This window comes from Nycticebus coucang, chromosome 2, assembly GCF_027406575.1.
Source record: "Nycticebus coucang isolate mNycCou1 chromosome 2, mNycCou1.pri, whole genome shotgun sequence".
NCBI classification, from domain to species: Eukaryota; Metazoa; Chordata; class Mammalia; order Primates; family Lorisidae; genus Nycticebus; species Nycticebus coucang.
Genome location: NC_069781.1, coordinates 114979321 through 115002606, shown reverse-complemented (window position 1 = coordinate 115002606; position 23286 = coordinate 114979321). Strand labels below are relative to the sequence as shown.

Genomic DNA, 23286 nt, shown 5'->3' with positions numbered 1-23286 from the left:
TACAGGCGCCCGCCACAACGCCCGGCTATTTTTTGGTTGCAGTTTGGCGGGGGCTGGGTTTGAACCCGCCACCCTCGGTATATGGGGCCGGCGCCTTACCGACTGAGCCACAGGTACCGCCCCAATGTGGCTGGTTTTAAGAGATATTTAATGAGCCACTTATTAGAGTCTGGACCATTTGGAGAATGCAGCAGTAAGCAAAACTGACATTGTACTAGCCCTGTGGGAACTTAGAAGCAGGGAGGCAGATCTTAACCTAACTTTTATTACAATCTTGTACGGTACTTTAAAAGTTAATAACAATTTTATTGAGGTATAATTCACACACCATACAATTCACCCATTTAAGTGTGCAATTCAATATTTTTTGGTATATTCGTGGACTTATATAAGAATCACCACTGTCAAATTCCAGAACATTTTTATTACCCTAAAAAGAAATCCCATATCCATTACAAGTCACTTGCCATTCCTCCTTTCCTTCCGTCCCTGGCAACCACTAATCCACTTCCTGTCTTTGTGGATTCACCTGTCCTGGACATTTCATATAAATGGAATCTTATACTAGGTGGCCTTTGTGTCTGGCTTCTTTCACTGAGCACAAGGTCCATCCACATTGTAGCCTGTGCCAGGGTTTCCTTCCTTTTATTGTCTGGGTGTAGTGGCTCACCCATGTAGTCCCAACTACTCAGGAGGTGGGAGGATCACTTGAACCCAGGAATTAGAGGTTGCACTGTGCCACTGCACTTGAGCCTGGGTGATAGAGTGAAGCCCCGCCTCTAAAGAAAGAAAAAAAAGTCTTGTCTTCTTAACTCTTGAAGAAGGCTTTCACATTATTTGAGTTTTTGATAATGAAGTATTACAGGAGTTAAAGTAAACAGCGCATGGGTTAACTATTGTAGGGTGGTGTTCCTTTGCTTCCTTATTATGAGCAGATACCAAGCTAGTTATTTCTTGGTCGACACCATGGAGAGTCCAAAGTGCCAAGGGAAGCCACATTTGGTGATTTAGTAGATGGCATTCTTCCATCCGTGTCGTCATGACCATGCATGTCCACTAGGAATGGTCTGGCAGATCTGGCCAATGTAGCCTCCCCTGCCCTGCCCTGGCTAAAGTCCAGTGTGATAATTACACGTGGTATCCCTCCAAGTCCCTGCAGTTCTAATTAGATAATGAAGATTTGCATCTTCATTACCAAAGTGGACCTGTTGTAGTGTTTTCTCTCAGTTGCACAGTTTCTTTTTCCTATTATTTATCACAAGCCTTGTCCTAATTGCATTCCATGCACAATCTGATCTAGTCCTCCCAATAGCCCTCAGAAGTAGATACAGTCAATTCTCACAAGTTCTGCTCTATGAAGTCACTGTGAACACCAAATCTGAGAATACTGACCATCACTTTTAAGGGAAACACAGGGATAGGTTCCAGTGAGATGTTAGTCACCACATTTTTCCCAACTGGTCAAAACATGACCTCATTTTATGTCTTTCTGTTTCAAGACTTCTTATTTAGCCTATGTGTGGTGGCTCATGCCTATAATCTGAGCACTTTGGGAGACCAAGGCAGGAGGATAGCTTGAGACCAGGAGTTCAAGACCAGCCTGGACAACATAGTAAAACTTGTTTCTACAATAATACAAAAATTAGCCAGACATGGTGGTGTACCCCTGTAGTTCCAGCTACTTGGGAGGCTAAGACAGGAGGATCACTTAAGCCCCGAAGTTCAAGCCTGAAATGAACTGTAATAATGCCACTTTACTCTAGCTCAGAGGACAGAATTAGACCTTGCCCTGAAACAAAGAAAGTAAGAGAGAGAAAGAGAGAGGGGAAAAAAGGAAAGAGAGAGAGAGAGAAGTGAATGCAATTACAGGCATAATAATGAAAAAAGCCTCAAAATTTTAAATATATGTTTTCAATACATATGGTACCTAGGTATCCACCAGAAAAGTGATAGCAATTGCTGCCCACCAGAAGCATAGAGTTCCCATTTTCACAATTGCATTTTAGTGTAAATTTTATCAAATATAACACGAAAAATATGTGTAATGGAGAAAGAATAATCTTTTCAACATATGGTGCCAGGACAATTGTATTTGTTTATACTAAGAATGAATTTGGACCCCCATGTTACATGTAGGGATCATATACAAAAATTAACCCCAAACGAATCAGAGACCTAAATGTAAGAGCTAAAAGTATAAAATCCTGGAAAGAAAGCATTAGACTAAATCTCCCTGACATTCAGTGAGACAGCAGTATCTTAGATAATGACACCAAAAGCCCAAATAACAAATAACAAATATGGTCAGGTACAGTGGCTCATGCCTGTAATCCTAGCACTCTGGGAGGCCGAGGCAGGTGGATTGCTTGAATTCAGGAGTTCCAGACCAGCCTGAGCAAAAGTGAGAGCGTGTCTGTACTAAAAATAGAAAAAACTAGCCAGGACCAGGTGGCACCTGTGGCTCAGTGAGTAGGGTACCAGCCCCATATACCAAGGATGGTGGGTTCAAACCCGGCCCCAGCCAAACGGCAACAAAAAAATAGCCGGGTGTTGTGGTGGGCACCTGTAGTCCCAGCTACTCAGGAGGCTGAGGCAAGAGAATCGCCTAAGCCCAGGAGTTGGAGGTTGCTGTGAGCAGTGTGACGCCATGGCACTCTACCGAGGGCAATAAAGTGAGACTCTGTCGCTACAAAAAAAAAAAAAGTATATATATGCATAGTAATAATAATAAAACTTTGGGTTGCACCTGTGGCTCAAAGGAGTGGGGCACTGACCCCCATATACTGGAGGTGGTGGGTTCAAGCCCAGCCCTGGCTAAAAACTGCAAAAGAAAAGAAAAGAAAAGAAAAAACTAGCCAGGCATGGTGGCAGGCATATGAGGAGGCTGAGGCAAGAGAATCTCTTGAGCCCAGGAGACTAAGGCTGCTGTGAGCAATTTGATGCCATGGCACTCTACCCAGGGTGAGAGTGAGACTCTTTCTCAAAAAAAAAAAAATTATAAAAAAACCAAGACAACTTAAAAATGGGAAAAAGAAATGTACACAGCTATGATTTAATTTAAAAAAAGAGGGAAAATGAAAAAAATGGGAAAAAGATACGAATAGATATTTCTGCAAAGAAGGTATGCAAATGGCTGATAAGCACATGGAAAGGCACTCAGCATTGTTTGTTGTTTGTTATTGAAAAATGCAAGGGGTGGCGCCTATGGCTCAAGGAGTAGGGCGCTGGCCCCATATGCCGGAGGTGGTGGGTTCAAACCCGGCTGTGGCCAAAAACTGGAAAAAAAAAAAAATGCAAGCAGAAACCACAAAGAGATACCACTGCATACTTTCTAGGATAGGTTTTTTTTTTTTTTTTAAGTTGAAAAATAAGTCCATGTGCAGTGGCCCACACCTGTAATCCTAGCATTCTCGGAGGCTAAGGCAGGTGGATTGATTGAGCTCACAAGTCTGAGACCAACCTGAGCAAGAGTGAGATCCTGTCTCTACTAAAAATGAAAAACTGAGGTAAGAGGATCGCTTGAGCCCAAAATTTCTTTGATTTATGATGCCATGGCACTCTACTAAGGGCAACAAAGTGAGACTCTATCGCAAAAAAAAAAAAAAAAGAAAAGAAAATAAACAAGTGTTGGTGAGGATGTGGAGAAATTGGAACACTTGTGCATGGTGGCTGGTGGGAATGTAACGTGGTGCAGCCACAGTGGAAAACAGTCGTGAAGCTCCTCAAAAAGTTAGACATAGAATTACCGTAGGATCCAGCAATTCTACTTCTAGGTATCTACCCAAAGGAACCGAAAACTGATATCCAATCAAGTACATGAACATATATGCTCATAGCAGCACTATTCACAAACAGCAAAAAGGTGGAAACAGCCTCAAATGTCTGCCCTTGGATGGATGGATGAATACAATGCAGTCCATCTACACACTGGAATACCACTCAGCCATGAGAGGAAGGAGATGCTGACACAAGCTACAATGTGACACGCTCAGTGACAGAAGCAGACGCAGAAGGACAAATACTGTCTGATTACACTCACAGAAGGTCCCTAGAGCCTCAAGTAACAGAGACAGAAAGTTGAATGTTGGGTTCCAGGGCCTGGGAAGTGGGTAGGGAGTTCGTGTTTTATGGGGATAGAGATTCTATTTGGGAAGATGAGAAAATTCAGGAGATAGAGGGTGGTGATGGTTGCACAGCAATATGGATGTGCTTAATGCCACTGAACTATGCTTTTGAAATAGTTAAAATGTAAGTTTTATGTTACCTATATTTTATCACAATTACAATCAAAACAAAACAAAAACAGAGATAGAAGCCAGCTCAGCTACAGCACCACGGATAGCTCCCACGGCCCTCTCCCATTGGCCAGGGACTGCTGTTCTTCGATCACCAAATCCTTCCGGGCAGGGCTGTCTGTCCCGATGGCCTTTCTCCCTCTTCACCCATCTAACTCCTACCTACGCCTCAAGGCGTGACTCACATTGCCATTGCCCCTGCCCCATACCAGGAAATCTCCCCAAGGGCCAGGCTTCAGAGAGACCTCCAAATCAGCCCAGTCCTTTGACTACCTGTTTCTGTCAAGCAAATGACAATTCTCTGAGAGCAAAGTCTTACCCACATCGTGTGCATATGGACTGGTCTGAATGTCCCCTTTGCTTAACAAAGTGTCTCTTCTAAGAGCTTCATTTCTTCCAGCCAGGAGGTGGGAAGACCTTGTGCCAAGGTCTCTGGGCTCTCTCTGTCCTCATCAGGGCTTTCTGCCCCCACTGTGGGGCAGGTTGCCTTAATGCCTGCGGTTTGAAGGGGTCAGACTCTGATGTGGTGAGTGAGGGGACCAGCCTAAGTAGAACATCATCAAATGTCTGTGAAGGGAGCCATCATTCGTGCATCCTACCTGCATGTCCTGAACGTCTTTGCACCAGGAGCTGCTGCCCTATGCGGAGAATATATTGGTAAATGAGACCAACTGAGTCTCTACTCTCTGGAAACTTATACCCTTGTAAGGGGTGGAGGGGCAGAGAATCAACAAACAAGTAAACAACCATTAACCATTTGAGACTATAGTGGTAAGTGCTATGGTTAGTGGTAAGTGCTGTGAAAAAAAATCAGGTCCCTTCATGAATGAAACAGAATTACTAGACCAGGTATGGTGGCTGGTAATCCTAGCACTCTGGAAGGTGAGGTGGGTGGATCACTTGAGTTCAGCAAATAGATTGCTTGAGCTTGGGAGTTCCAGACCTGCCTGATCAAGAGTGAAACCAAGTCTCTACTAAAAATAGAAAAAACAGCCAGGTGTTGTGGCAGGTGTCTGTAGCCCCAGCTACTTGGGAGGCTGAGGCAAGAGGATTGCTCAAGCTCAGGAATCTGAGGTTGCTGTAAGCTATGACACCATGGCACTCTACCCGGGGGGGGGCAGAGTGAGACTCTGTCTCCAAAATAAATAAATAATAAAATAGAATTAAACTTAAAAAAATAGAATTACAGGGCAGCTCCTGTGGCTCAGTGGGTAGGGTGCCGGCCCCATACACCAAGGGTGGCGGGTTCGAACCCAGCACCGGCCAGCTAAAACAGCAATGATAACTGCAACAACAACAATAACAAAAGCCAGGTGTTGTGGCAGGTGCCTGTAGTCCCAGCTACTCAGGAGGCCGAGGCAAGAGAATCACTTAAGCCCAAGAGTTGGAGGTTGCTGTGAGCTGTGATACCACAGCACTCTACCGAAGGTGACAAAGTGAGACTCTGTCTCAAAAAAAAGATAGAATGACCCCATAATTCACTCCCAGGTATATACCTAAGAGAATTGGAAACAGGGAGTCCAGTACTTATATATACATGTCTACAACAGCATGATTCACAACAGCCAAAAGGTGGAAACAACCCAAGTGTCCATCAAGGGATGAATAGATACATAAAATGTGGTCCATACATACACTGGAATATCACTCAGCCATGAAAAGGAAGGAGACACTGATACCAGCTACAGTGTGGATGGACCTTGAGGACATCGTGCTCAGTGAGAGAAGCAGACAGAGAAGGATACACAGTATGTGACTCCATTTATATGAAATGTCCAGAACAGGCAGGTCCACAGGGACAGGAAGTGGATTAGTGGTCACCAGGATAGGGAGGGAATGGGGCATCACTGCTCATGGAGACAGGCTTCTGTTTAGGGTAATGAAAGCGTTCTGGAACTAGATAGCTGTGATAGTTGCACAACACTGTTAATGTCCTAATGCCATTGAGTTGTATAGTCTCAAATGGTTAAAATGGTAAATTTTAAGTTGTACGCATTTTATTAGAACTTTTTTTTTTTTTTGAGACAGAGTCTCACTGTATCACCCTTGGTAGAGTGCCATGCCATCAGAGCTCACAACAACCTCAAACTCCTGAGCTTAAGTGATTCTCTTGCCTTAGTCTCCCAAGTAGCTGGGACTATAGTAGTTGTCATTGTTTTGTTGTTGTTGTTGTTTTTTGTAGAGACAGAGTCTCACTTTATCGCCCACGGTAGAGTGCCATGGCGTCACACAGCTCACAGCAATCTCCAACTCCTGGGCTTAGGCGATTCTCTTGCCTCAGCCTTCCAAGTATCTGGGACTATAGGCGCCCACCACAAGGCCCGGCTATTTTTTGTTGCAGTTTGGCTGGGGCTGGGTTTGAACCCACCACCTTTGGTATTTGGGGCCAGCGCCCTTACCCACTGAGCCACAGGCATCGCCAGGAGTTGTCATTGTTGTTTAGCAGGCTTGGGCTAGGCTTAAGCCCGCCAGCCTCTGTGTATGTGGCTGGCACCCTACTCACTGAGCTACAGGTGCCAAGCCTATTAGAACTTTTTAAAAAGTTCATACTACTTAAAAAAAATTCAAACTAGGCAATGGAATAGAAGGTGATGTTGGGACAGACAAGGTAAAGGGTGATCTGGGAAGGCTCCTCTGAGGAGATAACGTCTGATCTGACACATGAATAACACGAAGATCTGATGGAGAGCATTCTAGGCAGAGTAAACAGCATGTGCAAAGGCCCTGTGGTAGGAATGAACTTGATGTGCTCACTCAAAGAACAGGCGAAAAATCACCCTAGTAAGTAAGAGGAATAAGAGAGAACAGATACCTCTTTTTTTTTTTTTTTTTTCAGATACCTCTTTTTACCTAGGGTCATATATTTTGTTTCCTGGGGTTGCTCTAACAAAATACCACACATTCGGGGTCTTAAAACAACAGAAATGTCTTCTGTCACAGTTCTGGAGGCCAGAAGTCTAAAATCAAGGTGTGCACAAGGTTCCTTCTAGACTCTCTGAGGGAGACCCATGTCATGCATCTTTCTTGCCTTCTGGTGAAAACTAGGAAATCCCTGGTGTTCCTTGGCTTATAGGAGCATTACCTTGCTCTCTGCTTCCATCTTCACACAGACTTCCTCCCTTGTATGTCTTCTGTTTTCCCTCCTTCTAAGGATACCTGTCATTGAATTTGGTATCCACCCTAATCCAGGACAGTCTTATTTCAAGATCCTTAACTTAATCCCATCTACCAAGATGCTTTTTCCAAATAAGGTCACTTTCACAGGTTCCAAGTGTTGGGGCATACCTGTGTCTTTGGGGGACATTATTCAACTGGCTACAGGGTCTCAAAATAAAAAAACGGCAACAGCAAGACCCATGTATAGAAAGCCTTTCCCGTGCTCTGGCACCATACTCAGCACTCTCCATGCACTATTCGGTTACTTCCCGAAAGGCTGGTGCTGTAAAGTCTCCATTTCATTGATGAGGAAACTGAGGTCTGGTGGGTGAGATCCGTTCAAGCCCCCTGTTAGTCTAATTTTGGGGCCTGCATTCTCAGCTCTACACCATTCCATCCTCTCTTTGAACTCCTCCAGGTTGGGGCCACCCCTGTGCACAACTTCAGGGGGCGCTGTTTCCACAGCAGCAGCATAGGGCAAGCTTGTCTGAGAAAATGCTGCCTCCCCAGAACTCAGTCTAGTTCAGGACACACATCTCCATCAGCTGGTTGTGGCTGTGGGAGTCTTATGGAACTACAAAATGGGGACCTCTCGTTGCCTCGTTAGGGGATGCCTCCCATGCCTTTGAAAGAAGTGCCACCAAGACCTTCTTCCCGTAACCCCACTCTCAAAGGAATGAGGCCTATTTACTTATTTGTTTGTTCCCTGTTTTGTTTTTAAATCTGTGATGCGCCATCAGAAAATTACTCCTGCATCTACCCTGCCGTGGTTCTGAGAGATGCTTTGCTTTCAGCCAATGGAGAGGCCGAGATTCCGGCAAGGGGCTGTGCTCTATGGTCAGGCCTGCCCCACTGCCACCACCCTCCAACCTCCTGCACACAAAAGCAGCGTAATTAACTGTCTTAAGAAAGCCGGAGCCTCTGCCAGCTCCGAGTTAGGAAGAAGAAAATACCTCGGTGACAGAGCGCAGGCAGTGATTATGACAGAGGACCGAGCTGCAACAGCCCTGCGCAGGGGAACCTATAGCTAACCGGGAACTGTGTTCCCCACCCCTGGACAAAAGAGCCCCTCGAGCGCTTGCCACGTTGCCCTGAGTGACCTTCCTTGGATGCAGAATCCGCCCCTGTGAGCATCTTCTTTCTTCAATGCTCTGAAGGCCTGGGGACCGCGAGAGATGCCCGGCTGCACCCGGCCAGGGCTGGTCTTTGTTTGCCAGTGAGGAGGAGCAGAAGCCGCAGCTGCGGAGGTGAGTGCATGTACCTTCCTTTCTCCCAGCTCTGCCAGGGATGCTTTATCTGGAGACATTTGCTGCTTCTAACTCCCTTTCCAGCAGATGGGGTGGGTGGGAGCAGAGAACCACAGTCTTGTGACATGCCGGAGGCTCCCACATCCCTGGGAACACACCAGCGCGGCTCATCTTCCACGCACCCTGTTCCCCCACCCCCTCCAAGACAGAGATTTGCACCATTTTCAGGACACTGCTTAGAGTTTAGGCGGATAAAAAAACCTGTGCAGCTGAAATGGACCCGTCCCACCTTCGTGCATTTCCTATTTATAACACCCAGAGGGACGAGGAAAGCCACCAGCAGCAGATTTGGAAGGAAGCTTCTCTAAGTGTGTCGATTAAAGCTTGCCTGTGGTGTGAAGAGGGAGGAAGGTGATTAAAGACACAGATGCCTCTTCTTTCTCAGAACTTGTGTGAAATGTGCTAATAATTTGACAGCAGAGCTCAAATGAACACCTCTTACCTGTCCCTTCCTTCCTGCCTCTTTCTGCCTTCTTTGCCGCCCCCAAATGTGAAGCCAGAAAAGAATCTAAATGCGGGAGTGTACGCCGTACACTGAGGACCCTTCACATCCTGTATTTAGAAGATTATGGAGCCAACACATGTGGCTTCAACAGTGGGTCCACCCCACCCCACCCCAGGACTAAGGAAAATTATCCCTGGGGGCTGAAGTCACACTCAGCACGGGATAAGGAAGACAGATGCAAAGACCACTCCCTCCAGATAGCAAATGAATTTCTCCTGATGATGTAAACTTTCCCTTGCAGTAAGGTTCTGGGCAGGTTGCCATTGCCCATAACATCCGGAAGGGATTTTTTTTTACCCCCATATTCTGAGTTACCGTCCCTCCTCCATGAATGAATGACGACATTCAGCACAGAGAACTGAGTGAAAAATTCTTGGGGTGGGAGGGTCTAGTTTAGTTAACCGCTGCCCCTTCCTGCTTCCTGCCAAGCACTCACCTGCCTTGGTCTCCCTCTGGGTCCTACCTCACTGAGCTGCAACTTCTAATGCAGGCCCACCATCCATGTACTGGGCTTTGGGTGATGGGTAACGGGCGATGACACACTGTAAGCCATGCACCAGCTTCCGAGAGGGGCAGCTGGGGCGTATATGAGTTGAGGGAGGCCTCAGATGCTGGAAAGTGGACACAACAACACAGGAGCTATTTGGAGGATGGAAGGAGGTAGCAGGGTGACAGAATAGGATTCCCTGGAATGATTGCTAAACAGGGGCCTAGGTGCTAACGTACAGAAAAACAGCTGTTTGCTTGAAAACAGGTTTTCTCAGCCCAGGATCTATGGACATTCAGAGCCCAGTCATTCTTGGTTGTGAGGCGCTGTCCTGGGCTGATGGTTGAACACCATCCTGGCCTTCACCCCGGAGCACTGCCACCCCCAGTTATGATAAACAAAATGCCTCTAGACATTGCCAAATGGCACTGGGAGTGGGGGAGGGATGGCAGAATCGCTCCCTGGTGTAAAAACCACTGGTTTTAAAGCACAAAACAGGTGATGTCAGATGAATCATAAGATCCTGGAATGTTATTTATTTTATTTTTGTAGAGACAGAGTTTCACCTTATCGCCCATGGTAGAGTGCCGTGGCGTCACACAGCTCACAGCAACCTCCAGTTCCTGGGCTAGGCGATTCCCTTGCCTCAGCCTCCTGAGTAGCTGGGACTACAGGCGCCCGCCACAACACCTGGCTATTTTTTTGTTGCAGTTTGGCCAGGGCCGGGTTTGAACCTGCCACCCTCGGTATATGGGGCCAGTGCCCTGCCCACTGAGCCACAGGCGCTGCCCAAGATCCTGGAATGTTATGCCTGGAAGTCATCCTAGAGGTCATCTCTCATTCAATTCTTTCATTTACAGACAGGGAAACTGAGGCCCAGAGAGGTGAATGGTATGAGAGTCTGCCATGCCCAAGAACAGATCCCAATTCAGTCTCTCTTGGTGGCTCTGATACTGCCTTGACCACCACAAAGAGTTCCCCACCCACTGTGGGATACTCAGAATAATAAAACAAAATGGGCATTTTGTGGTTGGTGGTGATGATCTCTTTCCACACTGCCTTTGTTAGTACAGAGGTCAGCAGATTGTTAGGACTTGCTTCTTCTCAGGAGGACAGAGGGGCAGAACAGGTGGCTTGGTAAAGGTGACCAGGTAAAGATGAGCTGTAGTTAATCAAGAACTCTTAGAAAGGAGGTAAGTTTAAGCATATCAGTTGTTCACACTTTAGTATAAAGGACTGTTTGGATTTATTGTTTCCCAGTTGAGGTACAAGGTAAGGGAGGAAGGATGAGTCTATTTGGATTATGGCTGTCCTTGAAGAGGGTAGAGTTTTGAGGTTCCAAGGGAGGGGTACTTGTACCTGAAGCCTCAGCCCCTCATTTGAGTTTGAACTCCAGATCCACCTGGATGTTCTCAGCTCTCTATGCCTCTGTCTTTTCATCTGTAAAACAGGGGAGCCTTGGGGAGGTGCTGCACATGGGTGGGTAGACTGTTGTTATGATTATTGTGCAGTAAAACTTGTTCGGGCTCAGTGCCTGTGGCCCAAGCGGCTAAGGCATCAGCCACATACACCTGAGCTGGCGGGTTTGAATCCAGCCCAGGCCTGCCAAACAATGACAGCTGCAACCAAAAAATAGCCAGGTGTTGTGGTGGACACCTGTAGTCCCAGCTACTTGGGAGGCGGAGGCAGGGGAATTGCTTGAGCCCAGGAGTTGGAGGTTCTGTGAGCTGTGATGCCATGGCACTCTACCCAGGGTGACAGCTTGAGGCTCTGTCTCAAAAACAAAAGAAAAAACTTGTTGTTTGGTTCCCCTTCAGGGCTCATCCCTGCTTCAAGACGGTACCTCTTCTTGGTTCCTATGGGGACCACGGAAGCCACACTCCGGATGGAAAACGTGGATGTGAAGGAGGAATGGCAGGACGAGGATCTTCCCAGGTAGGACTTACAGGCTCCTGAGTCAGTGTGAAGGGACTAGGCCCTGTGTCTCTCCCAGGTGTGGTGTAGGGAATACTGCAGTGTGCAGTGAAAGTTTTCTGGAACTGCTGGCTGGCCAGGGTGTCTCTAAAAGGGAACTTGTCAGAGGCTGGTCTGGTTCTAATCCACTTGTTTTTACCTCCACATTCTTTGACGGCTGAGACCATGTGTGTAAGACTTCACTGTGAACTCAGCAGACTAGTCCGGGCCAAGTACATAACAGATATTTAAGATTGCTTTCTCCCCACCCAAAGCTCAAAAAGAGCTCTCATTCCTACATTATTTTAAGAATTTTAAACGTTCTCCTAAAACTATTCCCCTGATACCACAGTATTCTTACCTGGGGCTCCATGAAGCCAGGTGAGAGCATATTTTTACATGCAGCAGCAAGAGGAACCCTGTCCTACCCTAGCTTAAAACCCAGGCAGACTGGGGGCAGTGGCTCAGGCCTGTAGTCTCAGCACTTTAGGAGGCCAAGGTAGGAGGTTTGCTTTGGGTCAGGAGTCTGAGACCAGCTTGAGCAACACAGGGATACCCTGTCTCTACAAAAAAAAGAAACATTAGCCAAGTGTGGTGGCAGGCTCTTGTAGTCTAAAATACTTGGGAGTCTGAGGCAGGGAGATCACTTGAGCCTGCAGTGAGCTATGATAGTGCCACAGCACTCCAGCCTAGGGGACAGAGCAAGACCCTATCTCAATAAAAGAAAAAAGGGTGGGGGTGCTTTGTGGCTCAGACCTGTACCTGTAATCCTAGCACTCCTGAAGGCCAAAGTGGATGGATTGTTGAGTTCAAGAATTTGAGACCAGGGCGGCATCTGTGGCTCAAAGGAGTAGGGCGCTGGCCTCATATACCGGAGGTGGTGGGTTCAAACCCAGCCCCGCCCAAAAACTGCAAGAAAAAAAAGAATTTGAGACCAACCTAAGCAAGAGCAAGACCCCGACTCTATTAAAAACAGGAGAACTTGGGGCGGCACCTGTGGCTCAGTCGGTAAGGCGCCGGCCCCATATACCGAGGGTGGCGGGTTCAAACCCGGCCCCGGCCAAACTGCAACCAAAAAATAGCCGGGCGTTGTGGCGGGCGCCTGTAGTCCCAGCTACTCTGGAGGCTGAGGCAAGAGAATCGCTTAAGCCCAGGAGTTGGAGGTTGCTGTGAGCTGTGTGAAGCCACGGCACTCTACCGAGGGCCATAAAGTGAGACTCTGTCTCCACAAAAAAAAAACAAAAAACAGGAGAACTAGCAGGGTGTTATGCTGGACACCTGTAGTACCAGCTACTCAGGAGGCTGAGGCAGGAGGATCACTTGAGCCCAAGAGTTCGAGGTTGCTGTGAGCTATGACGAGAGAGTCATGGCACTCTACCCAGGTGACAGAGTGACACTCAGTCTCAAAAAAAAACCTCTCAGGGCGGCGCCTGTGGCTCAGCGGGTAGGGCGCCGGTCCCATATGCCGGAGGTGGTGGGTTCAAACCCAGCGCAGGCCAAATTAAAAAAAAAAAAAACCTCTCAGGTAAATGCCTATTCCATTGAAAATTCAGTGTCTAGCCTCCCCCTGCATCTTCAACCTTACTTCCCCTCACTCTTCCATCCCCTGTAGCTGCAGTGGCTTCTTGACTGGCTTACCTTACCTTCAGACTTTGCACTGGCTGTTATCCCCCAGCCCAGAATGCTGTTTGCAGTTGCTCAGCCTGCCTCGCTTAATTCGGATCTCTGCCCATGGGTCACTTTTTTGGTCAGAGCCTCTATGACCCCTTCATTTCCTCTTCCCCAATTTCCTGAATTTTCTCCCTCATCAATCATGGTCCTCCACAAAGATAGCCACACATCCTGATCCCTGGAATCTGTGACTGTTACCTTACCTGGCAAAGGGCACTATGCAAATGTGATTACGTTAAAGGACCTTAAAATGAGGAGATGATCCTGGGTTACTCCGGTGGCCCAGTGTCCTCACAGGGTCCTCACACGAGGTGGCAGGAGGGTCAGAGGCAGAGAAAGAATAGGGCAGATACTGTACTACTGGCTCTAAAGGGGGTCAAGGAGCCCCAGGCTGAGGAATACAGGCTCCAGATGCTGGAAAAGGAGAGAGATAGGCTCTCCCCTGGGTTCCCCAGGAGAAACCAGCCCTGCATAGTGAAACTGATTTCAGGGATACTTCTGGCCTCTAGATTTATATGAGGAAGAACATGTGTTGTTTAAAGACAACATCATAGTATTTAGTTAGGAAGAGACACTGTACCACCTGATATGCTGAATGCTCCACCAAACAGAGCCTCCCAAGAGCAGAGATCTTTGTTGGTTTATCTTTGTTTTTTTTTTAGAGAGACAGAGTGTTTCACTTTGGTGCCCTCGTAAATGGTGTCATAGCTCACAGCAACCTCCAGCTCTTGGGCTTAGGTGATTCTCTTGCCTCAGCCTCCCAAGTAGCTGGGACTACAGGTGCCCGCCACAACGCCTGGCTATTTTTTTGTTGCAGTTTGGCTGGGGCCAGGTTTAAACCTGCCACCCTTGGTATATGGGGCCAGTGCCCTACTCACCGAGCCACAGGTGCCACCCGAGATCTTTGTTTTAATCACTACTGTATCCCAGCCTGACAATAGTGCCTGGCATATAGCTGGTGCTCAATAGATATTAGGTGAATGGGTGACAATCACTAATGGAAATAAAAAAAATCATGCAGGAAAGGAAGCTGTATGCATTTGCTACTGAGATGCATGATCTTTTTTTAGAGCACGGTCTTGCTTTGTCATCCAGGCTGGAGTGCAGAGATGAGAGCTCACTGCAGCCTCTAAATCCTGGGCTTAAGTGATCTGATCCTCCTGCCTCAACCTCCCAAGTAGCTGAGAATACAGGTGTGCACCATCATGGCCTGCTAATTTAAAAAAAATTTTTTTGAGACAGAGTCTCACTCACCTTGTTGCCCTGGGTAGAGTGGCATAGTGTTATAGCTCACAGCAACTTCAAACTCTTGGGCTCAAGACACCTTCTTGCTTTAGCTTCCAGAGTATCTGGGACTACAGGCACCTGCCATAATGCCTGGCTAGTTTTTCTAATTTTTTTTAGTAGAGATGGAGTCTCACTCTTGCTCAAGCTGGTCTCAAACTCCTGAGCTCAGGAGGTCCACCTACCTCAGCCTCCCAGAGGGCTAGGATTATAGGCGTGAGCCACTGTGCCCAGTCTTAAAATATATTTTTTTAGAGATGGGGTCTTGCTGTGTTGCCCAGGATGGTCTCAAACTCCTGGGCTCAAGCGATCCTCCCGCCTCCCAAAGTGCTGGGATTACAGGTTTGAGCTACTGCTTGCATCCAAGGTGCATGATTCTGATTTCTTGAGTGGAGACAACTGCTCATCCCTCTCTTTGAATGCAAGGAATTCATTCCCAGGCCATGAGGTTAAAGAGTTAATTATATAAACTATCTGGGGAGGTATTGTCAAAAGGACTGGGTGTGTTCAGCCTGCAAAGAGAAAATTTGACAAAGAATCTCCAGCTCCAGAAAAATTTCATTCTGGGAAGTTTCCTGAGACCAGAACTAGGCTGAAAGAACAAGCCTGAAAAAGACAACTTTAAAGGCAATACAGAAGAATGCTTTAAAATGATAGGTCTTCTTGGAAATAAATTGGGCTGACGTAGGAGGTTGCTAGCTTCTTGTCAATTCATGTCCAAGTGGGAGTGGATACCCACTGTGGAAGGTGGATTCCCATATTAAAGACTTCAGCCCTCTTCTGAATCTAGTCACTTCCAGGCTTCTGAATCTGGGCACCTGTGTGTTTCTTTCTAGCCAGAGGTGCCTATTCTCAGAGTAGCTGAGACTCTCTTGTCTGCCTGGTACCAATATCTGTGGGAGTTTTGTCAGAGAGATGGTCCCTTGGTCAGTGCCTATATCTCCTATCCATTCACCTTTGCAATTTCCTTCTCCCTTCTATGTGCCCTTCTAGAAGTCTTTCTCTTCAACTCAATATAAATAAGAATAATGCCTGAATATATAGAGTCACCAGGCTGGGCATGGTGACTCATGCTTGTAATGCTAACATTTTGTGAGGCCAAGGCAGGAGGATTAAGACCAGGAGTTTAGACTGGGTATGGTGGCTCATGCCTATAATCCTAGCACTCTGGGAGGCTGAGGTGGGTGGATTACCTGACCTCAGGAGTTTGAGACCCACCTAAGCAAGAGCAAGACCCTGTCTCTAAAAATAGCTGGGCATTGTGATAGATGTCTATAGTCCCAGCTATTCAGGAGCCGGAGACAAGAGGATCCCTTGAGCCCAGGAGTTTGAGGTTGCAGTGAGCTGTGATAAGGCCACCACACTCCAGGGCAACAGAGGGAGGTCTTAGGAATACTCTGGAATGAGAAAGAAATGGTTTTTAAGGCAGTCACTTGCTCCGGATGTGCCCCAGAGAAACATTTAAGGCTTCAGTTTCCCCATGTGTAAAAGATGGAATCAGATAGTGTGAATTCTGTGAGTTTCTCCCAGCAGCAGCCTGGCTTCCCAAAGAGTCTCTGTCCAGTCCTCAGCATCACTCTCCTGTCCCTATGAACTCTGGCCTCCACCAAGACCAAACCATCAGCTTCGAAAATCTTCAACTTGTCCTAGGCCTCAACTTTGAAAACCTTCATCAACCATGTGTCTCAAGGCAGAAAACCCCAAACCATCATAGACATAAAAATATCCTCTATGACTCAGCACAGACCTCTTGCTATACATTCTAATATTATTTATCAAAAAGAAATAAGCTTCAGAAGCAGATGGCCATGGTGCAAATCCCAGTTCCCCAACAGGTTTGCTCTGCCACCTGGGGCAACTTTTTGGGCATCCTAGTGCCTCTTGTTTTCTTAACTGTAAAATACGAATAATAATCTCACTCATGAAATTATGAGATTTAGCTGAGACTGCAGAGATAGGCTCTTGAAATAATGAAGGCTGCGCAAGTAACTAATCATCCCTGCCATGACTATTATTATTAGGTTGTATCTTGTTCGCTATTTTTCCACCAATATTTTTAAAAGTTTTTCTGGCCAGACACATGGGTTACAAACCAGCACTCTTGGAGGATGAGGTGGGAGAATTGCTTGAGGTTCCAGCCAGCCTAAGCAATATAGCAAGACCCTGTCTCTATGAAAAATATAAAAATTAGCCAGGTGTGGTATACACATGTAGTCCCAGCTACTTTAGAGGCTGAAGTGGGAGGATTGCTTGAGCTCAGGAGATTGAGGTTGCATTGAGCTGCTGTGGCACTCTAACCTGAACAACAGAGCAATATTCTGTCTGAAAAAAAGAAAAAAAATTGTTTTAATTTAGAAAACCTAGCCCCTCACCTAAGCCTTCTTGAGACAAAAGTGGGGCTAAAGGCAGCTGCAAATGTGAACTGGAGGCCAACTCTGGAAGGCGTTGAGGATGTCTTTCAAATGGACTTTTCTCAGCTGCAGGGGGTTCCTCTCCCGGTTCAGTAGCTCAGTGTTTCCAGGACAGTGGCATTGCTGTGCAGCCCTGGGCTGTGAGCCGTGCCTGTGCCAACATGGAGCTTCATGCATGAGGCTGCTGTCCTCCTCATCTCTGGAAGAATGAGTGCAGCTCCTTGGTGCAGCGCCCAGCTGCAGCCACACATAGGCACCTCTGTCTGGTACCAGACAGCTTGCAGTTCTGTTCCTTCCAGCTCCGGGGGCCCTGGGAGGTGTGTGTGTGTGCTTCCCAGAGGGATGTCAGAGCGCGGTGCTCTCTGTCCTTCCATCATTTTCCTTGGCTCTTTCCCTCCTTGCCCTTCTGAAGACTCCTATGGAGCTAGAGCTGAGAGCAGCCTGGAGATTAACTAGCTTGCTGCCTCAATTTCTCCATGCATTCATTCTAATAACATGCACCAACCGTCCAGCTGTCCTTTATGCCCTCACAACCCAATTCAAGATGACAGCTGGGTTCCTGGCACTTCAAGAGTCCCTGGGTGGAGTCTGATTCCCAGCTGGAAAGAATGAAAAGGGTTGAACTGGGGAAGGAGACTGGGAGTAGAGGCCACCCATTCCAAGCAGAGAGAGCAGCATGTGCAAAGGCCCTGAGCCCGGTGGAAGTAGGTTGAAGTGGGAGGTTCATTTGAGTCCAGGAGCTTGAGGATTCAGGGAGCCATGATGGCACTGTAGCCTGAGCAACAGAGTGACATCTTGCCAAGCAGGGAAACCAAGGCTGGGGACTGCCTGTCTCGGTCTCCCTGCTGAACAGGAGCAGGTTTAGGTTAGGTGTCCAATGGGTGCCTTAGGCTTATAGTCACCAACCCCCAGGCCATAGACCAGTATGGGGCTGAACAGCATCACTGCCTGAGATTTACTTCCTGTCCCATCCCCCTTACTTCTGTCCATGGAAAAATTATCTTCCATGAAACCAGTCCCTGGTGCCAAAAATGTTGGGGACCACTGCTTCAGCCTTTTTCCTTCACCACCAAGAGGTCTGGGTTTTGTTTGTTTGTAACTTTTTTTTTTTATTGTTGAGGTTTTTTTGTTTTTTTTTCAGTTTTCTTTTTGCAGTTTTTGGCCGGGGCTGGGTTTGAACCCACCACCTCTGGTATATGGGGCCAGCGCCCTACTCTTTTGAGCCACAGGCGCCACCCTGTTTGTAACTTTTTATTTTGATATAATTCCAAACTTTGAAAAAAATTTTTATAAGAATGGTATAAGGACTATCTCTATATCCACACCAGGATTATCCAGTTGTTGACATTTTGCTTTAGCGTTTTCTGTGTGTGTATGTGTGTGTGCATGCGCGGGGATATAGATAGCACCCAAAATCCATCATCTGTATTTCCATATATAATGTGGAAAGATATTATATATATATATGTATCTGTATAGCTATATGTAAACACAGCTAGAGTGAAATCAGCATTCATCTATCTCTGTATATAATACAGAGGATAGTATGTACAAGGAGAATAGCACATATAGAGAGCACAGTACAGTCATCCCTTGATATACACAGGGGATTGGTTCCAGGACCCCCAATATCAAAATTCACACATACTCAAATCCCAAGATCGGCCCTGTATAACACACATGTATAAAAGTTGGCTCTCCATATACAAGGGCTTCATACTCCTTGAATACTGTATTTTCAATCTGAGTTCAGTTGAAAAATATCTACATATAAATGGACCCACAAAGTTCAAACCCATGTTATTAAAGGATCTACTGTGTAGAGAGAGAAAATAGCGTGTGTGTATGTGTACATATATATATAGAGAGAGAATACGTATATAGGTGTGCACCTGTAATCCCAACTGCCTGGAAGGCTGAGGCAGGGAGGATCACTTGAGCCCAGGAGTGTGAGGCTACAGCAAGCTATGACTCCAGCCTGGGTGACAGAGAAAGACCTTGTCTTAAAAAAAAAAAAAAACAATAGTATGTAGAGAGAGAATAACACAGAGACAACAATATGTGTAGAGAGAATAGCATATACGTATGTATACAGAAAACAGTGTATGTATAGAGAAAGTATAGTGTGTATGTGTCTATCCATAGAGTCCCATATCCACCTATTCTTCTATATAATAAAGTTTGATCTGTAGGGGTTCACTTATAGGCAGACTTTTTTTTTTGTAGAGACAGAGTCTCACTTTATTGCCCTCAGTAGAGTGCTGTGCCATCACACAGCTCACAGCAGCCTCCAACTCCTGGGCTTAGGCGATTCTCTTGCCTCAGCCTCCCGAGTAGCTGGGACTACAGGCGCCTGCCACAGTGCATGGCTATTTTTTTTGTTGCAGTTTGGCTGGGACTCGGTTTGAACCTGCCACCCTTGGTATATGGGGCTGATGCCCTACCCACTGAGCCACAGGTGCCGCCCGGCAGACTTTTTTTCTTTCTTTTTTTTTTTTTTGTAGAAACAGAGTCTCACTTTATGGCCCTCGGTAGAGTGCCGTGGCATCACACAGCTCACAGCAACCTCCAACTCCTGGGCTTAAGCAATTCTCTTGCCTCAGCCTCCCGAGTAGCTGGGGCTACAGGCGCCCGCCACAACGCCCGGCTATTTTTTGGTTGCAGTTCAGCCGGGGCCGGGTTTGAACCCGCCACCCTCGATATATGGGGCCGGCGCCTTACCGACTGAGCCACAGGCGCAGCCCCGGCAGACTTTTTTTTTCAATAAATACATTGGACTCAGTGGTTAAGGTGGGCCTCATGCTTCAGGGCTGGTGGGTTCGAACCGGGCCTGGGCCTGCTAAACAAACAAAAAAATAGCCAGGCGTTGTGGCGTGCACCTGTAGTCCCAGCTACTAGGGAGGCTGAGGCAAGAGAATTGCTTGAGCCCAAGAGTTTGAGGTTGCTGTGAGCTATGACGTCACGACACTCTACTAAGGGTGACAAAGTGAGATTCTGTCTCAATAAAAACAACAAAACAGGGCGGCACCTGTGGCTCAGTGAGTAGGGCGCCGGCCCCATATGCCGAGGGTGGCGGGTTCGGACCCAGCCCCGGCCAAACTGCAACAGAAAAATAGCCAGGCGTTGTGGCGGGCGCCTGTAGTCCCAGCTGCTCGGGAGGCTGAGGTAAGAGAATCGCGTAAGCCCAAGAGTTAGAGGTTGCTGTGAGCCGTGTGACGCCACAGCACCCTACCCGGGGGCAGTACGGTGAGACTCTGTCTCTACAAAAAAAAACAAAAACAAAAACAAAAAAAAAACCAACAAAACAAACACATTGGAAAATGTTTTCGAAATTTCCAACAATTTGAAAAAACTTGCAGAGGAACCACACAGCCTAGAAAAATTAAGAAAAATAATAAGAAAAAGTTAGCTATGTCAAAAATTTTTTTAAATGAGAAAAAGTTAGAATACAAAAAATATATGTAGGTATGAGTTTATTTTATCATTTACAACCATAAAATGTGCACACCTCTATTACAGAGTGTTGAAATTAGGAAAACATATGCATCCAAACACAGACAACACACGGCACCATTCATAGCCTAAGGAAGTGTGAGCAAACACAGAGGTGCAGTTTATAATCACAACTGAATAAAATTAATGGCATTACATGCCGTACTCCCATCATCATTCCATGGCCACCTCCTGCTTCTAGTACAGTGAGCGCCACACCACACAACGCTAATTGTCTCCACACGAGCAGCTTGTTCTCTGGTATCACAGTAAAATGCGGTCTCTTGAGGTTCTCATGTGTTTTTCATCCTGTTTAGCACAATACCATAAACCTTGAACACCACCAGAGGACCCGTATGTAAGTGGCACTGGTGATGCTGGAGAATCATAATATGATAAGAAAAAGTTGAATTGTTTTGTCTGTACTGTAAATTGAACAATTGTCTTCCATTTCAGACAGATGATTCTGCTTGTGAACAGATGCCAGAAACTTACTGTATTGATAAATACAGTACTGAACTGTAAATGTATTTTTTCTTTCTTACGATTTTCTTAATAACATTCTCTAGCTTACCTCACTGTAAGAATACAGTATACAATCCACGTAACATACAAAATCTGTGTTCCTCAACTTTTGTTAGCAGTGAGGTTTCCCATCAAGAGGAGGCTATCAGTAATTCAATTTGGGGAGTTAAGTTATATGTGGATTTTCAGCTGTGCAGGGGTTAGCGCCCCTAATCCTGAGTTGTTCAAGGGTCAAGTGTATAATAAATATGTGTCTGTTTACATGTATGTATATTTTCTAATTATTTGAAAATAAATTGCAGATACTTCTGCATGTATTTCCTCCAAACAAGGAAGAATTTATGTAATACTTTCTGACATACACACAATGCAATTATCATAAGCAGGAAATCTTACAGCATATAATACAGTTGTCCGCATACAAAATTTCACCTTGATTGTCCAATAATGTCTCATAAGGCCATTTAGCTCAGCCTCACCCTAAAGCTCAGGTCCAAGACACAGTCTGGGACCATTCAATACATTAGGTTGTGGGTCTCCCTGGAGGTGTTTCTCCCAGGGATGTGACTCCCAGGGATGGGCCTCCTTTAGCGTGGAGCAATTCCAGAGCCCGTCTCTGTCTGTGATAACCTGGACATTTAGAAAATATCAGATGGTTACTTCAAAGAACACCCTTAGGGGTGTTTGTGTCTGTCTGTCTGACGTTTCCTCACTATCAGGTGTGTGTTTTAGGTAGGAGGCAGCTGATGTCAAGCTGTCCCACTCCTCTGATGTGGGCTGATACTAAGCTAGCCCAGTGCAGGTCCCTGTCTCTGAGAAGGCTATTTTCTCTTTTGTAATTGACGAGTGTCTACAGGAGGCCCTGAGACCATGTAAAGAACCCACCTTCACCAAACTTGCAGCATGGGTGATGATTCCTGCCCAGCTTGTTTGTTACCAGGATGTGCACGTGCCTTGAGAGGGGGCCTGAGTTTCCTGGTTGTGCTGCCACAACCCAGTACCACAAACTGGGTGGCTCAAAACAATAGAAAGTTATTCCCTCACCATTCTGGAGGCCACAAATCTAGACTCAAGGTGTCCACAGGGTCAGCTCCCTCTAAAGACTTGGGGGGTGGGAGGTTGGGCGGCGACTGTAGCTCAGTGGGCAGGGTGCTGGCCACAAACACCGGGGCTGGCTGGTTCTAACACGGCCCGGGCCTGCTAAACAACAATGACAACTGCAACAACAACAACAATAGCTGGATGTTGTGGTGAGCACCTACAGTCCCAGCTACTTGGGAGGCTGAGGCAAGAGAATCGCTTGAGCCCAAGAGTTGGAGGTTGCTGTGAGCTGTAACTCCACAGCACTCTACCCAGGGCAACAGCTTGAGACTCTGTCTCAGAAAAAAAAAAAAAAAAGGGACTCTGGGAGAGGATTCTTCTTTGCCTCTTCTAGCTTCCAGTAGTGGCCGGCAATGCTTGGTACTCCTTGGTTGTGGCTGTGTCACTACAATCCCTGCCTTCATTGTCACGTGTGGCCTTCCCCCCTTTGTGTCTTTGCCTAAACTTCTGTCATCTTATAAAGATATCACCATTGGCTGAGTGGCGCCTGTGGCTCAGTGGGTAGGGCACTGACCCCATAAACCGAGGGTGGCAGGTTCAAACCCGGCTCCAGCCAAACTGCAACAAAAAAATAGCTGGGCATTGTGGCGGGCACCTATAGTCCCAGCTACTTGGGAGGCTGAGGCAAGAGAATCGCCTGGGCCCAAGAACTGGAGGCTGCTGTGAGCTCTGATGGCACAACACTCTACTGAGGGCAACAAAGTAAGACTCTGTCTCCAAAAAAAAAAAAAGCCAGGCGTTGTGGTGGGTGCCTATAGTCCCAGCTACTCGGGAGGCTGAGGCAAGAGAATCACCTAAGCCCAGGAGCTGGAGGTTGCTGTGAGCTGTGATGCTACAGCACTCTACTGAGGGTGACACAGTGAGACTCTGTCTCAAAAAAAAAAAAAAAGATATCGCCATTGGATTTTAGGGCTTATTCTACTCTGGTAAACCTCCTCTTAACTTCATGACATCCGAATGAAGGCCCCCCTGCTTACAGGACTGAGCATCTGGACTTGGACGTATCTCTTTGTGGGGGAGGACACAATGCAGGCCATGCAGTGCACTTTGCATGTGAGGGAACCCCCCACTTCTTCCCTGAGCGACCCGTCACAGGCTT

The 23286-nt window shown here is 46.8% G+C and overlaps 1 protein-coding gene across 2 annotated transcripts in view; it reads left to right on the top strand.

Moving 5' to 3' along the window:
• Nucleotides 1–8315: 8315 nt before the first annotated feature.
• ATCAY (ATCAY kinesin light chain interacting caytaxin) overlaps nucleotides 8316–23286 on the top strand; it is a 56861-nt gene continuing 41890 nt past the window's right edge. For both annotated transcript variants that reach the window (XM_053579944.1, XM_053579934.1), the window contains exons 1-2: nucleotides 8316–8698; nucleotides 11568–11685. In XM_053579944.1, the coding sequence (XP_053435919.1) occupies nucleotides 11609–11685 (77 nt within the window). In that variant the 5' untranslated portion in view covers nucleotides 8316–8698; nucleotides 11568–11608. The remainder of the gene's footprint in view (nucleotides 8699–11567; nucleotides 11686–23286) is intronic.